Source organism: Mustelus asterias, chromosome 5 (genome assembly GCF_964213995.1).
Source record: "Mustelus asterias chromosome 5, sMusAst1.hap1.1, whole genome shotgun sequence".
NCBI classification, from domain to species: Eukaryota; Metazoa; Chordata; class Chondrichthyes; order Carcharhiniformes; family Triakidae; genus Mustelus; species Mustelus asterias.
The window spans coordinates 67,885,050-67,905,791 of record NC_135805.1 but is presented as its reverse complement, the minus strand read 5'-3'; the positions used below and the strand labels follow the sequence as shown (position 1 = coordinate 67,905,791).

Here is a 20,742-nt window from a genome sequence, read left to right as displayed (position 1 = left end):
GGTTAAATAGATTGCCATAATACAACATTTAATTCTGTTCTTAACCCAAGCCTCCTGCCCTGTCTGTTTCACACCCATATTTCAACTGTAATCTATAAGTGGTGGAGCCATTCTTTAATGAGGTATATTACAGTGTGTGTTCCAGAGATCAATGGTAATTTATTCACACTGAGTTGTGCTGACCACTATTCTACTCATGACGGATTACTAATGTATGCCATCCAACTAGCAACAGCTCAAATCTGCTTGTCAAATTTCCAATAGCCAACGAGTTATAGGGCCCGATTTTACCATTTTGATTCTAAGTGCTGAACCTGGGACTGTTTCAGATCGGACTTTTAGACCTGTTTTCCTGCGCCCCGGTACGCACTCTGCCTGAAAAAAAAGCAGCAATTCCGAATCGCGCTGCAGACGCCTGTGGACGTTATCATGCCTGAAACGCTGCTGCTCTGATTGGAGCCGCCAACTGCACATGCGCAGGAAAACAAAATTGAAAAATGCTCCCCTGCCATAATTCTCCTTGGCCAGATAAAGTGGCCTGGGAGCGATGGCCCCCACAGATATTGCCCCACACTCACAACATAACTGTGCCCCTTATCCACCCACCCCCTCCCGCTACCCATCGCAGCCCCCTGCCCCACATCCCCCCACCGATCGCACGCAGAGTGGCAGTAGATCCCCCTTTCTCCCCACCAATCGCCCACAGAGTGGCAGCGGATCCCCCCCTCCCCCTGCTCCCCCACCTCCTACCCCCCTTCCCCCGCCAGAGAATGATCTGGCCCCCCTCTCCCCCCCCCCCACCCGCCCCACCACCGATTTGAGTCAGAGAGCCGCTGGAAGCTCTGAACTTACCTCCTTAGAAGCTGGAGTGCCCGAAACACACCTTTGCAGTCCATGTCTGTTTCAAGCTGAATCTGGATGGGTGAATGCGGTGGTAACATTTTATTTGTAAAATGTGTACAGGAGGGTTCGTTGGAACAATATGTAGACAGCCCGACTAGAGAGGGGGCTATACTGGACCTGGTACTGGGGAATGAGCCCGGTCAGGTCTTCAAAGTTTTGGTAGGGGAACATGTGGCAAATAGTGACCACAATTCTGTTAGCTTTAGGATAGTGATGGAAAAGGATGAGTGGTGTCCCAAGGGTAAGGTGTTGGATTGGGGGAAGGCTAACTTTAGTGGGATCAGGCAGAAATTGGCAGCTCTTGATTGGGAGAGGCTGATGAGGGTAAATCCACATCTGATATAGAACATAGAACATAGAAAGCCACAGCACAAACAGGCCCTTCGGCCCACAAGTTGCGCCGATCACATCCCCACCTCTAGGCCTATCTATAGCCCTCAATCCCATTAAATCCCATGTACTCATCCAGAAGTCTCTTAAAAGACCCCAACGAGTTTGCCTCCACCACCACCGACGTCAGCCGATTCCACTCACCCACCACCATATGTGGCAGTCTTTTAAGGAACAGTTGTTAGGGCTACAGGACAAGCATGTGCCTGTAAAAAAGAAGGATAGGAAGGGTAGGATTAGAGAACCGTGGATAACCAGGGAAATTGAGGGACTGGTCAAAAAGAAAAGAGAGGCGTATGTTAGGTCCAAGCAGCTAAAAACGGAGGGAGCTCTGGAGGAGTACAAAGAAAGTAGGAAAGTACTCAAACGGGGAATTAGAAGAGCAAAAAAGAGTCACGAAATGTTCTTGGCAGACAGGATTAAGGAGAATCCCAAGGCATTTTATTCATACGTTAGGAACAAAAGGGTTGTTAGGGAAAAAATCGGACCTCTCAGGGACAAAAGTGGGGACTTATGCTTGGAGCCCAAAGAAGTAGGGGAGATCCTAAATGAATACTTTGCGTCGGTATTCACAAAGGAGAGGGATGTGTTGACTGGGAGTGTCTCGGAGGGGAGTGTTGAACCGTTGGAGAAAATCTCCATTACAAAGGAGGAAGTGTTAGGTTTGTTAGAGAATATAAAGACTGACAAATCCCCAGGGCCTGATGGAATCTATCCAAGGCTGCTCAGGGAAACGAGAGGTGAAATCGTTGGGCCTCTGACGCAAATCTTTGTCTCGTCACTGGACGCAGGTGAGGTCCCAGAGGATTGGAGGATAGCTAATGTGGTCCCGTTATTTAAGAAGGGTAGGAAGGATAACCCGGGTAATTATAGGCCGGTGAGCTTGACGTCCGTGGTGGGGAAGTTGTTGGAGGAGATTCTTAGAGATAGGATGTATGCGCATTTAGAAAGGAATAAACTCATTAACGATAGTCAGCATGGTTTTGTGAGAGGGAGGTCATGCCTCACTAACCTGGTGGTGTTTTTTGAAGAAGTGACCAGAATGGTTGACGAAGGAAGGGCCGTGGATGTTGTCTATATGGACTTTAGTAAAGCGTTTGACAAAGTCCCTCATGGTAGGCTGGTGAAAAAGGTTGGATCTCATGGGATAAAGGGGGAGGTGGCTAGATGGGTGGAGAACTGGCTTGGTCATAGAAGACAGAGGGTGGTAGTGGAAGGGTCTTTTTCCGGCTGGAGGCCTGTGACTAGTGGTGTTCCGCAGGGCTCTGTATTGGGACCATTGCTGTTTGTGATTTATATAAATGATCTGGAAGAAGGAGTAACTGGGGTGATCAGTAAGTTTGCGGACGACACAAAACTGGCAGGACTTGCAGATAGTGAGGAACATTGTCAGAGGCTACAGAAGGATATAGCTAGGCTGGAAATTTGGGCAAAGAATTGGCAGATGGAGTTCAATCCTGATAAATGCGAAGTGATGCATTTTGGTGGGAATAATGTAGGGAGGAGCTACACGATAAATGGAAGAACTATAAAGGGTGTAGAGACGCAGAGGGACCTGGGTGTGCAAGTCCACAGATCTTTGAAGGTGACGTCACAGGTGGAGAAGGTGGTGAAGAAGGCATATGGCATGCTTGCCTTTATAGGACGGGGCATAGAGTATAAAAGTTGGGGTCTGATGTTGCAGATGTATAGAACGTTGGTTCGGCCGCATTTGGAATACTGCGTCCAGTTCTGGTCGCCACACTACCAGAAGGACGTGGAGGCTTTGGAGAGAGTACAGAGGAGGTTTACCAGGATGTTGCCTGGTATGGAGGGGCTTGGTTAAGTGGAGAGATTGGGGAAACTGGGGTTGTTCTCCTTGGAAAGACGGAGGATGAGGGGAGACTTAATAGAGGTGTATAAAATTATGAAAGGCATAGATAGGGTGAACGGTGGGAAGCTTTTCCCCGGGTCGGTGGTGACGTTCACGAGGGGTCATAGGTTCAAGGTGAAGGGGGGGAGGTTTAACACAGATATCAGAAGGACATATTTTACACAGAGGGTCGTGGGGGCCTGGAATGTGTTGCCGGGCAAGGTGGTGGAGGCGGACACACTGGGAACGTTTAAGACTTATCGAGACAGCTATATGAACGGAGTGGGAATGGAGGGATACAAAAGAGTGGTCTAGTTTGGACCAGGGAGCGGCGCGGGCTAATTGTTCTTTGTTTCTCGTTTCAAGGCTTCATTCTATGATCATCTTGCTGGTGCCAGTACAGAGCGAGACTGCGGATAGTTGGGAACCTGTCTCGGGGGCAGGGAATTCAGATGGTGTTCGTAACGCAGAAGTGGAAATGAATAGGGTTGGGAAGCATTTTCTGATCAGGGCCAGTGTGATCTCCTGGACTCGTTTTGATCGCCACAGGGGGTCGGAGAGGAATTTCCCAGATTTTTTTTTCCCCATATTGGCCCTGGGGTTTTCACTCTGGGTTTTCGCCTCTCCCTGGAGATCACATGGTCTGGAATGGGGGGGTGGGGGTGAGTTAATAGGTTGTGATGAACAAAGCATCGTAGCTGTGAGGGACAGCTCGGTGGATAGGATATTAGGATGTAGATAGGCTGGAAAATTGGGCGGGGATCCTGGATTCAGGATTCAATCCTGGACCGGGGAGCGGCGCGGGCTTGGAGGGCTGAAGGGCCTGTTCCTGTGCTGTATTGTTCTTTGTTCTTTGTTCTTGTTCTTTGTAAAGGGGGAAATGCAGGTAAGTTTGGGCGTGCAGCCCATTAAGTCAATTTAAATACATGCAAATGCATTTAAATTGATGTCGCGCCTGTTTCAGGCGCGGTGCCGATTGCAGCCATCTTAGCTACTTGGGAAAGGGGGAACGGGCGCGGAGGCGGTCGCGGAGCTCACTATTCACCTCACGCCCAACTTCAGCAAGTTTTCGGGCCCAAAAATGGGCACAACTTGTTGGTAAAATTGGGCCCACAATGTTCCTCGAGGAAGGAATTTAGGTCTTTTCGGGATCGAGCTGGCAATTTGATAGACACAGTAGTGAATGATTGTAAGCAGGTGAGCCCTGTTGCAGGTCTGGTGAACCAAGACCTAAGCCGGGCAGGTCCGAGGTACTTCAGTCCGCTGTTAATGCCAGCCAACCTAGCCCATTCAAGGAATAGCTGAAGAATAGTGAATGCATAGTGCTTATCAGTTGCCCCAATAAACCTCCTGGATTGGAGGGGAGGATAGAATGAATATAACGTCTAGTAATCAAGTCAATTATGAGATTATAACTGGAACTTACTGAAAAAATAACAGAGGAAAGACTAAATATATGTTAACCATGGTGCCAAACCCAGGACAGTCAGAGACCATTCTGGATCTAATTATTGATAATGATCCAAACATATGGTGCACAAGATATAAATAGATGAGAAAATAAGGGAGGAAGCTCAAATTGAGCACATCACTGGCATGGACTAGTTGGGCTGGATGACCTGTTTGTGCCAAATATCTGATGTAATTGTACGTAAAGAAGATAACTGTTGGTGTAACCCAGTCAAAAACATTCAAAGTTTGCAATTTAAATTGCATTTTTCAGATGGTTCCCAGGGTATTGTCCAGGGGAAGTTTGCACTTCCAAACAATGCCAACCTGGGAACTTCCGAAGGGAATTCCGAAGCGCATCTTTGGGATACACCCCCCAGTACGACTCTGGGGAGCTCAGAGGTTATGACCCAATAAAACACTGTTGTTCAGTATAACAGGGGACCAAGGTGTGGAATGGAGTACAGAGGTGAAAACCTGTTTGGCAGGGTTAGAGGATGTTTCTATTGCCATCTCTGGCTTGTGTTTGTTAAGACGATTCATATTGGATACTTACATTTATTTGCCAGCGGGCAGACCAGTTTAAAATTCTCACGTTGCATACCTACACTGCTGTAGCCAACAACCATGTTAAATGGCAAAGAAAATGAAAGTAACTTCCATTGAATTTATGTGATGCATTTTTTTTTATATTGGCTCTTGAAATATGAGCATCGCTGGCATTATTTTGATCTCATAACACCAGGTAAAAGTCCAACAGGTTTATTTGAAATCATGAGTTTCGGAGCAGTTAGACTTCTTACTGTGTCCACCCCAGTCCAATGCCGGCATCTCCACTTAATTATTTTGTTCCCATTCTTAATTGCCCTTGAGGAGGTAGTAATAAAATTCCAGGATTTTAGTCTAACAACAGTGAAGAAATGTCGCTTTAGTTCCCAGTCGGGATGGTATGTCACTTGAAAAGAAACGTGAAGGTTCTAATGTTTCCATGCATTTGCTGCCCTTGTCCTTCTAGATGGCAGAGGTCATTGGTTTGAAGGTGCTGTTGAAGGTCCTTTGGCGAGTTGCTGCGGTGCATCTTGTAGATGGTACTGTACACACTGCTGCCACTGTCTGCCCATGGTGGGGTGAGTGAATATTCAAGGTGGTGAATGGAATGCTGATCAAGTGGGCTGCTTTGTCTTGCATGGTGTTGAGTTTTAGTTCTTGGAACTGCACTTACCCAGGCAAGTGGAGAGTATTCCATCACACTCTGAATTTGTGCCTTCTTCAAATTGGGCAGTCTTTGGAGAGTCAGAGAATGAGTTACTCACTGTAGAATTCTCAGCCTGTTTTTGTAGTATTTATATGGCTGGTCCAGTTGTTTCTTTGACCAATAGTGTTATAAGCAGTTCCCAGATGAGGTCCCCCAATTTGTTATGATTTTGGATGAGGTACCCCCAAATGATGTTCCCAGGTGAGGAGAGACGAATTGGCCCCTTTTCTTTATCCAACTGCCTCTGTTTGTCACAACAAGGTTAATTTAAAAGAGGATCCTTTCCCTCCGGGCCAACTTTTCCCAGTCCAAATGTATTTATATTTTAAAAGAATCTAATTTATCCAGGTTTTCTTGAGTTAAAGGATGAGTGAGTTTATTAAGTACTTAAAAGCAAGAGAAAGTAATAAAATGCCCACATATACCGAATTAGTAACAATAAGTGAGTCTATAAAGATATATGAATCAGTCTTTGGCTTGTCTGTGAAGAACGGATGATGAAATATGGCAGCCATTAGATTGGGTTATTCCTGTAACACTGAATTTGTCCATTGAGCAGTTGGTTTGGAGATTCTTGGTTCTGCAGGTCAGCTGGAAGGAGTTGTCCTATTTCCTTTTTGATTATGGCTTTACTGACATGGGACTTGCTTCCAGCAATCAGAAAGAGCCATTTTTTTTTAAACCAGCAAATGCAGGGATAGCTATTGGATATTCTTCCACTGTGGCCTTTACAGCAGACATTAGTGGAGCTGGTTTTAGTCACAAATAATATCTAAAATTGCATGTGGATGTATGGCTGCTAAATGTAGCAATCTATAATTATAGTTATAGATTATAACTCTCTCCAGAAATCAGGCATTGCTTGTCATCCAGCTTTTCAAACATTCACTAAAAATTCTTCATTAATCTTCAAATTTGCGGAAAGGTCAGGTTAGCATGCACAGCAGGAGAAAAATAACACTAAACATTGCACATTAACCTATTCATATAGCATAAATTTGATGATGTTATGGAATTGGTTTTAGTGCAAATAAACACCAAACTTTATTTGGGTTAGAATGGTAAAAAGGACATGTTTTAGATCAAAGATCAGATTGGTCCATTGGTAATTGTAACCCTTTTAAAGGATCGGAGAGATGTTTTGTACATCTGCTGACCATATATCCCAGGATACCCATTAAATTTTTTGTTGCTGTCTTTTCTTGAATGTTTGGCATTGAAAATATTCAAAGGCCTGAGGCTCGGGATGCAACAGAAAGAAACTAAAGAAACTTGGAAAAAAAACAAACCTGGACCTCAGTTGGCCTGCAAAGAAATCTGTTTCTTAACTCAAATGAAAGCAACATTTGTTAAACTTTTATATTGTGCGTGATCATAGTGCTTCATACACTTAGCCATCATTTGGACTTCTGTACTTTTTCTCTTGTGTAGCTTTTGATAAAATTCAGCGCAAATCACCGTGGTTCAGTTTAAGTGATGAAATAGGTGCACTGTCATATCACATGTGACTGGATTTCAGCGGCCCACTGCCCACTGCCTTTCTACCCACTCCCGATCTGGCATCCATAATATGGGAAGCTGGGTAGGGCGCCCACTAGTCTGCCTGCCCTGAGACCTATTGAGGCCCTTAAGTGGCCAATTAATAGCCAATTTAGGACCTCAGTCAACCTCCAGTGCACAATATGCTGGGCAGTGGAAGACAGATGAGAGGGGAAAGGCAATTATTTTCACCAAACATGGTGAAAGGTGGGTGCCCTGTGCACATCAGGGGCTGGCCCCAAGATCATAACCTCTCTTTGACTCCCTGCCTGACCTTCAAAACTCAATCAGAATGCATAATGAGGCTGGCTGAAAGCCGAAAAATTCATTAGTTTGTTGGAACAGCTGAGTCAAGGGCAAACATTGCTTGCTTGATTGTTCTGCCTCACTGATTTCTTCTCTCAATTGCACAATGGTTATTTACAAAGGATAATGAAGATTCAAATGCTTTTATTCTCTGCCATTGATGCTTTAAAGAATCTGGATGATTGACACTCTTATTGGACTGTAGTAAAAAATAGTCTTGTTTGAATAAAGTGTAAAGTTAGCAATTTTCAAAGTCTTTTTTACATCTCCTATTGCACTATATGGTTCATTGGTTCTATACCATGTGCCTAGTCAGTGAATGGGCATATAATTATTGGCATTGTGGCATGAGGATCCAAGTGTGGGGGAGGGGAGGCAGACATTGGCGTGGGGGAATGAGAAGGAGGTTTTGAAATTACCTTCCAAAGGATCCCTCATGCAGACTATGGTGTATGACAACTCTGAGGTTTGATTCCATTAAATTGTGGAGGGGTAGGATATGCCTATCCACGCAATGGAGCCGGCCACATTGGGAGTGTACAAAGAACAACAAAAATTACAGCTCAGGAACAGGCCCTTCGGCCCTCCAAGCCTGCACCGACCATGCTGCCCGAATGGATGAAAACCCGCTACCTTTCTGGGGACCGTATCCCTCTATTCCCATCCTATTCATGTATTTGTCCAGACATCCCTTAAAAATCAGCATTGTCTTTGCTTCCACTATCTCCCCCGCCAGTGAGTTCCAGGCACCCGTCACCCTCTTTGTAAAAAACTTGCCTCGTATATCTCCTTTAAACCTTGCCCCTCGCACCTTAAACCTATGCCCCCTAGTAATTGACTCTTCCATCCTGGGAAAAAGCTTCTGACTATCCACTCTGTCCATGCCTCTCATAATCTTGTAGACTTCTATCAGGTCTCCCCTGAAACCTCCGTCGTTCCAATAATGTGAACAAATGAAGTTTCTCCAACCTCTCCTGATAGCTAATGCCCTCCATACCAGGCAACATCCTGGGTAAATCTTTTCTGTACCCTCTCCAAAGCCTCCACATCCTTCCAGTAGTGTAGCGACTAGAATTGAACACTGTATTCCAAGTGCAGCCTAACTAAGGTTCAATAAAACTGCAACATGACTTGCCAATTTTTAAACTCAATGCCCCGGCTGATGAAGGCAAGCATGCCGTATGCCTTCCTGACTACCTTCTCCACCTGCATTGCCACTTTCAGTGACTTGTGTACCTGTACACCCAGATCCCTCTGTCTATCAATACTCTTAAGGGTTCTGCCATTTATTGTATATTTCCCATCTGTATTAGATCTTCCAAAATGCATTACCTCACATTTGTCCAGATTAAACTCCATCTGCCATCTCTCCGCCCAAGTCTCCAACCGATCTATATCCTGCTGTATCCTCTGACGGTCCTCATCGCTATCCGTAATTCCACCAACCTTTGTGTCGTCTGCAAACTTACTAATCAATCCAATTACATTTTCCTCCAAATCATTTATATATATTACAAACAGCAAAGGTCCCAGCACTGATCCCTGAGGAACACCACTTATCACAGCCCTCCATTCAGAAACGCACCCTTCCACTGCTACCATCTGTCTTCTATGATTGATGTGGAAATGCTGGCGTTGGACTGGGGTAAACACAGTAAGGAGTCTAACAACACCAGGTTAAAGTCCAACAGATTTCCACTCCATCTGACGAAGGAGCAGCGCTCTGAAAGCTAGTGGCGTTTGCTACCAAATAAACCTGTTGGACTTTAACCTGGTGTTGTTAGACTCCTTACTGCCTTTCCAGGATTGAGCCAGTTCTGTAACCGTCTTGCCAGCTCACCTCTGATCCTTCACCTTCACCTTCTGCACCAGTCTGCAAAGAAGGACCTTGTCAACATCCACTGCCCTACCCTCATCAATCATCTTTGTCACTTCTTCGAAAAACTCAATCAAATTAGTGAGACATTACTTCCCCTTCACAAAACCATGTTGCATCTCACTAATACATCCACTTATTTCCAAGTGGGAGTACATCCTGTCTTGAAGAATCCTCTCCAATAATTTCCCTACCACTGACATAAAGCTCACCAGCCTGTAATTACCTGGATTCTCCTTGCTACCCTTCTTAAACAAAGGAACAAAATTGGCTATTCTCCAATCCTCTGGGACCTCCCCTGTAGCCAATGAGGATACAAAGATTTCTCTCAAGGCCCCAGCAATTTCCTCCCTTGCCTCTCTCAGTATTCTGTGGTATATCCCATCAGGCCCTGGGGACTTGTCTACCTCAATACTTCTCAAGAACCCAAATACCTCATCCTTTTTGATCTTAACATGACCCAAACTATCGACACACCTTTCCCCAGACGCATCGTCCACCAAGTACTTCTCTTTGGTGAATACTGACGCAAAGTACTAATTTAATACCTCACCCATTTCTTCTGGCTCCACACACGGATTCCCTCCCCTGTCTTTGAGTGGGCCAATCCTCTCCCAGGCTACCCTTTTGCTCTTTATATATGTCTAAAAAGCCTTAGGATTTTCCTTAATCCTGCTGACCTATGACTTTTCGTGACCCCTTTTAGCCCTCCTTACTCCTTGCTTCAGTTTCTTTCTACTTTCCTTGTATTCCACACTTGCTTTGTGTGTTCCCAGCCTCCTAACCTTAACAAATGCTTCTTTTTCCTCTTTGACTAGGCTCACAATATCTCTCATTATCCAAGGTTCCTGAAACTTGCCATACTTATCCTTCATCCTTACAGGAGTGTGCTCATCCTGAATTCCTATCAGCTTACACTTGAAAGCCTCCCACATGCCAAATGTTGATTTGCCCTTAAACATCTGCCCCAATCTACATCCTTAAGTTCCTGCCTAACGTTGTTGTAATTAGCCTTCCCCCAATTTAGCACCTTCCCTTGAGAACTACACTTATCTTTATCCATCAGTACCTTAAACCTTACTGAATTGTGGCCACTGTTCCCGAATTGCTCCGCCACTGAAACGTCAACCATCTGGCCAGGCTCATTCCCCAATACCAGATCCAGTACCGCCTCTTCCCTAGTTGGACTATCCACATACTGTTTCAAGAAGTGCTCCTGGATGCTCCTTACAAACTCTGCTCCACCCGCGCCCCTAGCATTAAGTGAGTCCCAGTCAAGATAGGGGAAGTTAAAATCTCCCACCACAACAACCCTGTTACTTTTACACCTTGCCAAAATCTGCCTAAATATCTATTCCTCTGTCTTCCGCTGGCTGTTGGGAGGCCAATAGTAAACCCCGAACGTTGTGACTACATCCATCCTGTTCCTGAGTTCTAACCATAGTAGAGTGCAGGCTCACAGCCCAAACCAGCCCATACCCTGAGTAGGTTCTACTGATAATTCTACTGGGAATGGGATCGGGAATCCCCGAATTGGGTCCTGGTCACCATTTCTCATCTTTCCATGTAGTCTCCCTGGCTCCATGAAAATCCAGCCTATAGCCTCAGCTTTTGGCACTTGGAACACAGATGACTTATTTTATGAGAGCAGCGTATGACTAAACAAGCAAAGAGATGCAGCAGGCCAAAGTGTAGCAACAAGCAAAAGAAGCCAAAACCACACAAATCCTTCTAACTTAGTTGAAGCATATCACAATTACCTGACATTGATTAATGCTTAAGTTGATTTAACTCTTCAGCCAAAACTCAACCAACTGATCAGTTACGCACAAGCAAGGGACTTAGTTGCACATTTGATTTATAAACAGTTGCTTCATTGTTCAGAACTGTTTCTCAGTCAGACAGGTTGGGATAACTTTGGAAAAACTAATAAAGAGAGCGAACCAGGAGTAGTCTCCTTATCCCTATTTAGTATTAAGTCAGAAACTAATGACATCTTACTTTACTACCTGTCACACATCTTATCAAACAGAACATAACATGACCATTTGGCAAAAACATGCCCTGCTTAAAATGTGTCTGACCAATCCATGTTGTCTGCAATCATTTTCAGCTTGGTTTTGTCAAGTGAGTAGAGCCATATGTTATCAACATAGGAGTGTAAACTGAAAAGAAACAGCTGGCAAAACATCTGAATCTGGGTCATTAAAACTGCCAGATAGGGAATGAAAGAAATCAGTAGGAGAGAGAAGCGGGGTAACTTGTAAAATTCAATACGGTCAGTTGGAACAAGTTAGTCATAGATGTCATTAAGATAAAAATCTAACTTAACAATATTCAGTAAGTTAAAGCAACAGCTACTCACAATGCAGATTCCGGACTTATCAAGGCACTGTTCTGAATGCCCATGACAATTACAAGGCAAACATGCTCCATAATCTGTGCTGTAGAAACCTGTGGTACAGTCCTGAAAAAGAGCCGCAACAAGGTATCAAATACTGTACAACAGAAGAGGACCATCAAAAACAAACCAGTGTTTAAAATAAAAACCAGCCCAGAAACAATCAATTAAAGTGATCAAAAACTTTGCTTAACTCTCGGAACTTTCATTAATCTTATCATGGATGAAATGAAATATTTGATTTTGTGATAATTAATCATTTATTTTCATGGTATTGCTTACGAAGTAATAAAAATAGCGTAAATTGCCATTCTGAGCTTCCCACTAATAATGATTGATAACTGCTGTCATTGAATATTTTCTGCTAACAGGAGAAATGATTTAGTGAGATCAATTATCCAGCTATAAAAAGTGTTCACATATAAATTTCGGACATAAATAATAATCTTACACTTACAAAATAAGCACACGATAAAAAACAAAATCAACAATAAATATGATGAAACAACAGCAATACTTTGATTTGATTTGATTTGATTTATTATTGTCACATGTATTAACATACAGTGAAAAGTATTGTTTCTTGTGCGCAATACAGACAAAACATACCGTTCATAGAGAAGGAAAAGAGAGAGTGCAGAATGTAGTTACCCACAGTTAGGGTGTAGAGAAAGATCAACTTAATGCAAGGTAAGTCCATTCAAAAGTCTGACAGCAGCAGGGAAGAAGCTGTTCTTGAGTCAGTTGGTACAATACTATAGGCCTGATTTTAACTTCATGCAAATTAATGGGTTTTGAATGAATTAAAATCTCGCCTTATGTGAGACTTTTCAGCCACTGAGCTGGTTTCATCTTGATTTAAGAAGGAATGAATAGAATCAGTATTTTGCATCAGTCTTCACTATAGAAGATACAAGTGACATACCAGAAACAGGACTTAGAAGAGAGGGAGGAACTCAAGAAAATTACAATCAACAGGGCAGTGGTACTTAGCAGTTGTTGGAACTGTGGGGTTGACAAGTCCCTGGGTTTCATCCCAGTGTTTTAAAATAAATGGTTACTGAGATTGTTGATGCAGTGGTTTTAATTTTCCAAAATTAGCAAGATTCAGGGAAGATTCCATTAGATTGGAAAATAGCTGATCTAACTCCTTTATTCAAAATGGGAGGGAGGCAGAATGCAAGAAACTACAGGCTGGTTAGCCTAATATATGTCATAGGAGGAATGTTAGAAGCTACTATGTTAGAAGCTACGATTGTTATAGCAGGGCACTTAGTTAAATTCAAAGCAATCAGCAGAGTCAACATGTTTTGTGAGAGAGAAATCATGTTTAACCAGTTTATTAGAGTTCTCTGAAGAAGTAACATGTGCTGTGATAAAGTGCCACATCAAAGGTTCATATAATCATTGAATCATACAGTGAAGAAGGAGGCCATTTGGCCCATCGAGTCTGCACCGACCACAATCCCACCCAGGCTCTATCCCCATAACCACATGCATTCACTCTGGCTGGTCCCCCTGACACTAAGACAATTTTAGCAGGCCAATCCACCTAACCCACACATCTTTGGACTGTGGGAGAAAACCGGAGCTCCTGGACAAAACTCATGCAGACATGAGGAGAATGTACAAGCTCCACGCAGATAGTGACCTGAGGCCGGAATTGAACTTGGGTCCCTGGCGCTGTGAGGCAGCAGTGCTAACCACTGTGTCACCATGCAGAAAGTAACAGCATATGGTGTAAGGGGTAACATATTGGCATGAATAGAGGATTAATTTGTTAACGGGAAACAGAGTAGATATAAATATGTCATTTTCTGGTTAGCAGGGTATGATGACAGGTGTGCCACAGTGGTGGGGCTTCAACTCTTTAAAATTTATATAAATGATTTGAATGAAGGGTCCAATGGTATGGTTGTTACATTTGCAGATGACACAAATCTTGGTAGGAAAGTAAGTTGTGAAGAGAACGCAGGGAGGCTACAGAAGGATATAAATAGGTTAGGTGAGTGGGCAAAAATCTGGCAAATGGAGTATAATGAGGGAAAATCTAAGGTTGTCCATTTTGGCAGGAGAAATAAAAAAGAAGCATATTTTCTAAATGGTGAGAATTTGCAGAGCTCTGAGGCGCAGAGGGATCTGGGTGTCCGAGCACATGAATTGCAAAATATTTTGCAAAATTGCAATTGCAGCAAGTTATTAGGAAAACTAATTGAATGTTATTGTTTATTGCAAAGGGAATTGAATGCAAGTGTCGGGAGGTTATGCTTCAGTTATACAGGGCAATAGTGAGGCCACATCTGTAGTATTGTGTACAGCATTGGTCTCCTTATTTAAAGAAAGATGTAAATGCTTTGGAAGCAGTGTGAAGAAGGTTTATTAAAGTAATAAGTGGAATGGGTAAATTGTCTCGAGGAAAGGCTGGACAGGCTAGGCTTATATTCACAGGCGTTTAGAGTAGTAAATGGCAACTTGATTGAAACATCTAAGATCCTTAGAGGGCGGTAGGGTGGCATAGTGGTTAGCACTGCTGCCTCAAAGTGCCAGGGACCCCAGTTCGATTCCAACCTTGGGTGACTGTCTGTTTGGAGTTTGTACATTCTCCCGGTGTCTGCGTGGGTTTCCTCCGGGTGCTCTGGTTTCCTCCCACAGTCCAAAGATGTGCAGGTCAGGTGGACTGAAGTGATGAGAGAGTTTCTTTAATTTGAGAATGTAATTTACAACTGTTTCACTTGGCAACTACTTCCTTTTCTGGAATGCATCTCCTGGTGCAGTATTCTCTTTGGTCATGCTATAATATCAATCCAGAGTCTCATTCATTTCAGAGTAGCTCATAGTACTGGAGTCCCATGGGCAACATTACTTAGACATCAACTCAAAAACATCTGGCCCCGTCAAGGTGAGGAAAGCTTTGACTTTATCCTCATCTCCTTTATTTGCTTTCAGCCAAATATTTAACCTTCATTCGGAGTTACACCATCTTCCTTGTTCAGGTTGAATTCCTCCTTTGTCTGCAATTATGTCTTCAGTGCCATTTGTTTTCTATTACATACTACATTGACTCACTGTGTACCTTGAACATCATGTGCACAGAGTAATGTTTCAAATTGCCCAACCTTCCTCAGAATCAACTTTAGGAAATCTAAAAATAAGTCACAATGTTCTTCAGTTCTTAATTTCTCAAAGCAAATGTAAAAGAAATTTACATCTTAGTCTTGACTTCCTACTGTGTATTGCCTGGAGAAAAAATAACCATGTGGATTCACAGCAAGCAGCATTATTGAACTAATTTTACTTATACCTCCCCAACAGAAGTGGCATAGTAACAAAATGCTCAATTCTTGAGGTAGATAGAGCTATTGAAGAGTTGGTGAAAAGTGTGAAGTCTGTATGAGGAATTATTCAACCAAGATTCCTTTCATTAGGAAACACAAGAAGACTGTAGGAATGAGTGCATGTCCATTTCTTTGAACTGGAAGGGAAATAGTCCCTTGTTTTCATCAATGCTATAGTAAGTGGATAAATATTCAGTCTATGTCTAATGTAAGTGCCAAATCTATTGAAATTTTTAGAAACTGGTTTGCAATTTATGGGCTGCCAGATGAGTTAGTGCTAGATAATGGTGCACAGTTTACATTATAAGAGTTTGAAATATTTCTGAATAAGAATGGAGTCAAACTCACTCTAATACCTCTTTATCATCCAATGTCAAATGTTGCTGCAGAAAGGAGTGCATGGATTGTTAAGAGGTTTTCGCAGAAGCTTTTGCTGAGTGACAAGGTAAGCATTAATTTCCATGTTTCTCTTCAACACAGTCTATACAATTTTATATCCTCTTACAGAATAACCCACTGTCTACAACAGGTTGCTCATCTTATGAGTTAATGTTTAAATGCACTCCTCGGACAAGGTATAGTTTGCTTAGCCCGATTTCAAAATAGGAGTAAAATAAGCTAAAGTGAAGATGAATCATTGTACATTAGATGATTCAGCGGTGGTCAAAAGGTCATGATGAAAATGTACTGAGGTGATAAGGAGAAGTATGTGTTTGGAGTTGTTGTAATGAGACTGAGTGCATCCGCATATCGAGTGAAGATTGGAAAAGTCTCCATCAGTGTAGTGTAGATAATTTACATGGAAGAGGATGTCTCTCAAAGGGAGAGGATGAGAAACCTCCTATATTCTACATTCTTCTTGCAGCCCAAAGTGAAAGTCGGAAAGAAAATGAAAGTCAGCAAGAAACTAAAAATTAGCTGATTTTGCAGAATGTACTAATAGAGCAAAGTGAGTGAAGGGGTGCATGTTTTCTGACAGAGGAGGCAAGGAGGTAGCTTACCATTGGCCACTGGTGGGATCTTCCGGTCTTACCGATGTCTATGACATTTTCCGTGGCCTGCCTATCCCGCTGCCCCGGCCACAGGGGGTCACCTTTGGTGGCACAGGAAGATCCTGCTGGTGGGAAATGCTGGAAAATCCCACCCAAGATCTTTGATTAAGGCAAATCAATCAAAGTCACATTCCCAACTATTAAGTGGGATTGAGAGTCAAAGTCAAAGTTCAGGTATGACACAGACTGAGATGTTGAGAGAGCAGAGTCAAGCTAATGGAAAAAAAGTTACCCAGACAGAAAGAGAAAAAAAAGCCAGATAGATGAATTGAAAGTATGTGGGAAGGAAGAAGAAAAAGTTGTTATTTTCATTTATTTCTGTCAAATTATGATATTATTGTTAAATGAATACTGTTGTTAAGGAAAAAAAATATTTTTACACGTCAACTACTCTGAAAATATTGGTCATGTGTGTGATTCTGGCAAAAACTAAGATGAAACCCAATCTGTCAGGTATTGTGGATGTTGGTTTAGTCATACTGTATTCTGGAAATTATATACATGTATTGTTTTTTATTTCAATGTTTTTAACAGGGAGGGCATGTGATATATTTCAGGAGCTCAGCATATTGTTATATTGCCCTCTCTGTTAGGGAGGTATAAATACAGTTAGTTCAATAGTGGTTGCTTGCACATCCACATGGCTTTTCTCAGTGCAATACACAACAGTACAAACCAATTATTTTAGGCCTTATTGGAGCTATGGTAATTTGTGACAATTTGTGACTGTATTTTCTAAATATTGAACTTTAGATTCACGAGAGACATCAGAAGAAGTTTTTCTTAACTTACAGTTAAATAATCATTTGGATGTTTGTAGGGGATATGAAAAAAATATATAAAAAACGTTAAGATGAAAATGGAACAAAAAACTTGACGTTTCACTGTTCTTGTCTTCAGAAGTAACAAACAACTGAGAGATGTTAGGATGGCAGCAAATGCACAGCTGTTAAACAGCAGCAAGTGGGATGGATTATAAGATAGCATATAAGATAAAGACAATTATAAGTGTCTGTGTGGAGTTTGCACACTCTCCTCGTGTCTGCGTGGATTTCCTCTGGGTGCTCTGGTTCCCTCCCACAGTCCAAAGATGTGCGGGTTAGGTTGATTGGCCATGCTAAAATTGCCCCTTAGTGTCCTGAGATGCGTAGATTAGATGGATTAGTGGGTAAATATGTAGGAATATGGGGATAGGGCCTGGGTGGGATTGTGGTCAGTGAAGACTCGATGGGCAAATGGCCTGTTTCTGCACTGTAGGGTTTCTATGATTCTATGAACATTCTGAGCCATTACTCAGTTAGCCATATGTGCAGGCAGCCAGATATTACTGACAAATTCTTCTTTGTGATTAATAAGCAAATGGTCTCTAGATTGGATTTCAACAGCATGCCACAGTTTCCATTACAATTCAATCTGGTTGCATCAAGCTCTGGTTAATGGCCCTCCTTGATATTATGGTGATGAGAGAGCAGTCCTGTTACGGCCTTATTTCTTGAAACATGCCCGCATCAAGAAAACCATGTCTATAAAAGATGGCCAGGATCTTCAACGAAAAGGTTTGCCACATTCACCTTAAACAGGAATCAACTTACAAAGGGTATAAACTATTGTAATGTCTCCTTCAAACAATAATTACTTTTGAGAAATTTCTAAAAATTAGCTTTTAGTTTCAGTGAATCAAAAGAATAAACCTGCTGCACATACAGCCAGTGTTTTCATTTGCTTTTGTGCATTTGCAAAGATATTGTGAAATTGGGTTCTAAGAACTCGTCCACAACAAGGTAATGAAATGGGGAACAACTTTAATTGCAGTTTTGAACTGTTTCTTTGATGACAGTATTGGTATGAAATCACCAGCAATCTTGAACCATGCATTGCAATAAATAAAGCTAACTACCAATCGGAATATAAAATATACATACATGTCATGCAAAGGTTCATGAAGAATTCATAAGGCTTTACAAAACGTAATTGTCATTTCTAACATAAAACATCTAATTCTCTCCTTGTTTAGAGGCCTTCAAACAAACATACACCATTTCATGATCATCAGCGAAGTTTGTAATGAAATCTCTGCCAGTTAAGCCTGAACTGCTTATGAAAAAATATATAAAATAGTTCAACTTTTTATGGCTTCTACTTGATTTTTCTCCTATATGTCTCAAATTAGTTTGTCAATACAGTATGTGGGAAATTGTGGCAGAAAGCCACGATATCACCAATTTAAAAACGAAAGCTAATTTGATAATTTACTATATCATTACCATCAAAATTTAATTAATTACTTAGATTTGGGAAACAAAGTTAAAATTTTTAAAAAGGGATAGCAACGTTAGAGGCTTATAAATTTTTCAATTAATTAAAATCGGAGATCTAAGAGTTAAGTAAAACATTTATGTTAACTTTCCTATAAAAAAAGTGATGGCCACACAAGAGAAACAGCTGATTAGTGAATATTTACTTATTCAAATCATAAGTTTATCTCTGCTGCTAGCAGATGACTCCCTTCCAAAAGAGCCATGTCAGCACTCATACAATGATAGTCTGCTTGATTACAGCAAGGCCATTAGGTTGCTGAAGCAATTGTTTACTGCCTGGAGTGCTCAGGACGAGCAGTCCTGTACTCAGCTGGTGTGTGCCTCAAATTGTTGTGGCCCGTTGCATCATCCACAACTTGACCACCATGAAGGTAGATCCTCATGAGAAAAGAGAGAGGAAGGGAAGAGGCAGCTGATGTCATGCCAACATTTTGGGCTGGCAGTCTTTGAGTGTAACATCACAATCCAATTCGCCTGGAGAATGGGATTCGCATGGGGTTAGGGGTAATTTATTATCTTGGATAGAGGATTGGCGAACCAACAGTAAGCAGAGAGTGGGGATAAATGGGTCTTTCTCGGATTGGCAGGATATAACTAGAGGGGTGCCACAGGTTCGGTCCTTGGGCCCAAAGTATTTACAATCTATAATTAATGATTTGGATGCAAGGATAGTAGGTACCATTGCCAAATTTACAGATAACACTACAATGGGTGGGATAGTAAGTTGTGATAATGAAATAAATTTACAAATGGCTAAGGATAGGTTAAGTGGATGGGCCAAAATTTGGCAGATGGACTTTAAAGTGGATAAGTGTGAGGTTATCCATTTTGGTCAGAAAAATACAAAGGCAAATTATTATCTAGAGTGCTAGAGTGCAGAGGGATCTGAGTGTCCTTGTGCATGAATCGCAGAAAACTAGCACGCAGGTGCAGCAGGTAATAAGGAAGACAAATGGAATCTTGGCCTTTATTTCTAAAGGAATAGAATATAAAAACAGTGAAGTGTTGCTGCTACTGTACAAAGCATCAGTGGGACTGCACTTAGAATGTTGCGTACAGTTTTGGACCCCTTGCTTGAAGAGGGATGTAATTGCTTTGGAGGCAGTTCAGAGGCGGTTCACTAGATTGATTCCAAAGATAAGAGGTTTGACTTACGGAGAGACATTGGGCAGTTCAGGCCTACACTCCCTGGAGTTTAGAAGAATGAGAGGACATCTAATTGAGATATACAAGATGATAAGGGGATTGACAAAGTAGATATGGAAAGGATGTTTCCACTTGTAAGTCAAGAGGTCATAGTTTCAGGAAAATGGGTACCAGATTTAAAACAGAGATGAGGAGAAATGACTTCTCTCAAAGGGTCATGAGTCTGTGGAATTCACTACCCCAGAGTGTGGCGGATGCTGGGACTTTGAGTAAACTTAAGAGGGGACAGATTTTTAATTAGTAAGGGTTTGAAGGGTCATGGTGAATGGCGAGACGAGTGGAGTTGAGGCTGAGATGAGATCAGCCATGATCGTATTAAATGGGGGAGCAGGCTCGAGGGGCTGGCTTGCCTACTCCTGCTTCTAGTTCTTGTATGATTCTTATGATAAAAATACTAGTTTCCTGCTAGCTGCTCTCTGTTACACACCAACGATGTACTCTTTCCACAACCCTGAAATAAATGCCACTACAAAATAACCATTCCACACCAGCTTTATCCAAAAAAAAAATGATTCCATACAATACTCAATCAGTCACCCTCTTAGTGCCTCCATTACTATCTCAGTGGCTGCACCATGCTCACCGACGTTTAATGGGGGAAACTGCAGATGGTCTAACAGAATAAATTCAGCAGCTCTGAGGCTTGAAGGTCTGACTACTGGCTGCACCACACTGGCATTAATGGTAGCAGTCTAGGCTGGACAGCTGACGGACAGCAGCAAGGCTACAAGTGGTGTGGTAGTGGTAAGAACATGAATTCTGTCATCCTGAGTAATCCTCTCCACTTGGAACCGGCAGTTTGAGGTGTTGATGGTAGTCATGATGTGGAGATGCTGGTGTTGGACTGGGGTAAACACAGT

The 20,742-nt window shown here is 42.3% G+C and overlaps 1 protein-coding gene across 1 annotated transcript in view; it reads right to left on the bottom strand.

The window, feature by feature from the left end:
* Window positions 1–20,742, bottom strand: part of lama4 (laminin, alpha 4) — a 129,623-nt gene that overhangs the window by 100,743 nt on the left and 8,138 nt on the right. The window contains exon 2 of the mRNA XM_078212712.1: window positions 11,936–12,037. Within this exon, the coding sequence (XP_078068838.1) occupies window positions 11,936–12,037 (102 nt within the window). The remainder of the gene's footprint in view (window positions 1–11,935; window positions 12,038–20,742) is intronic.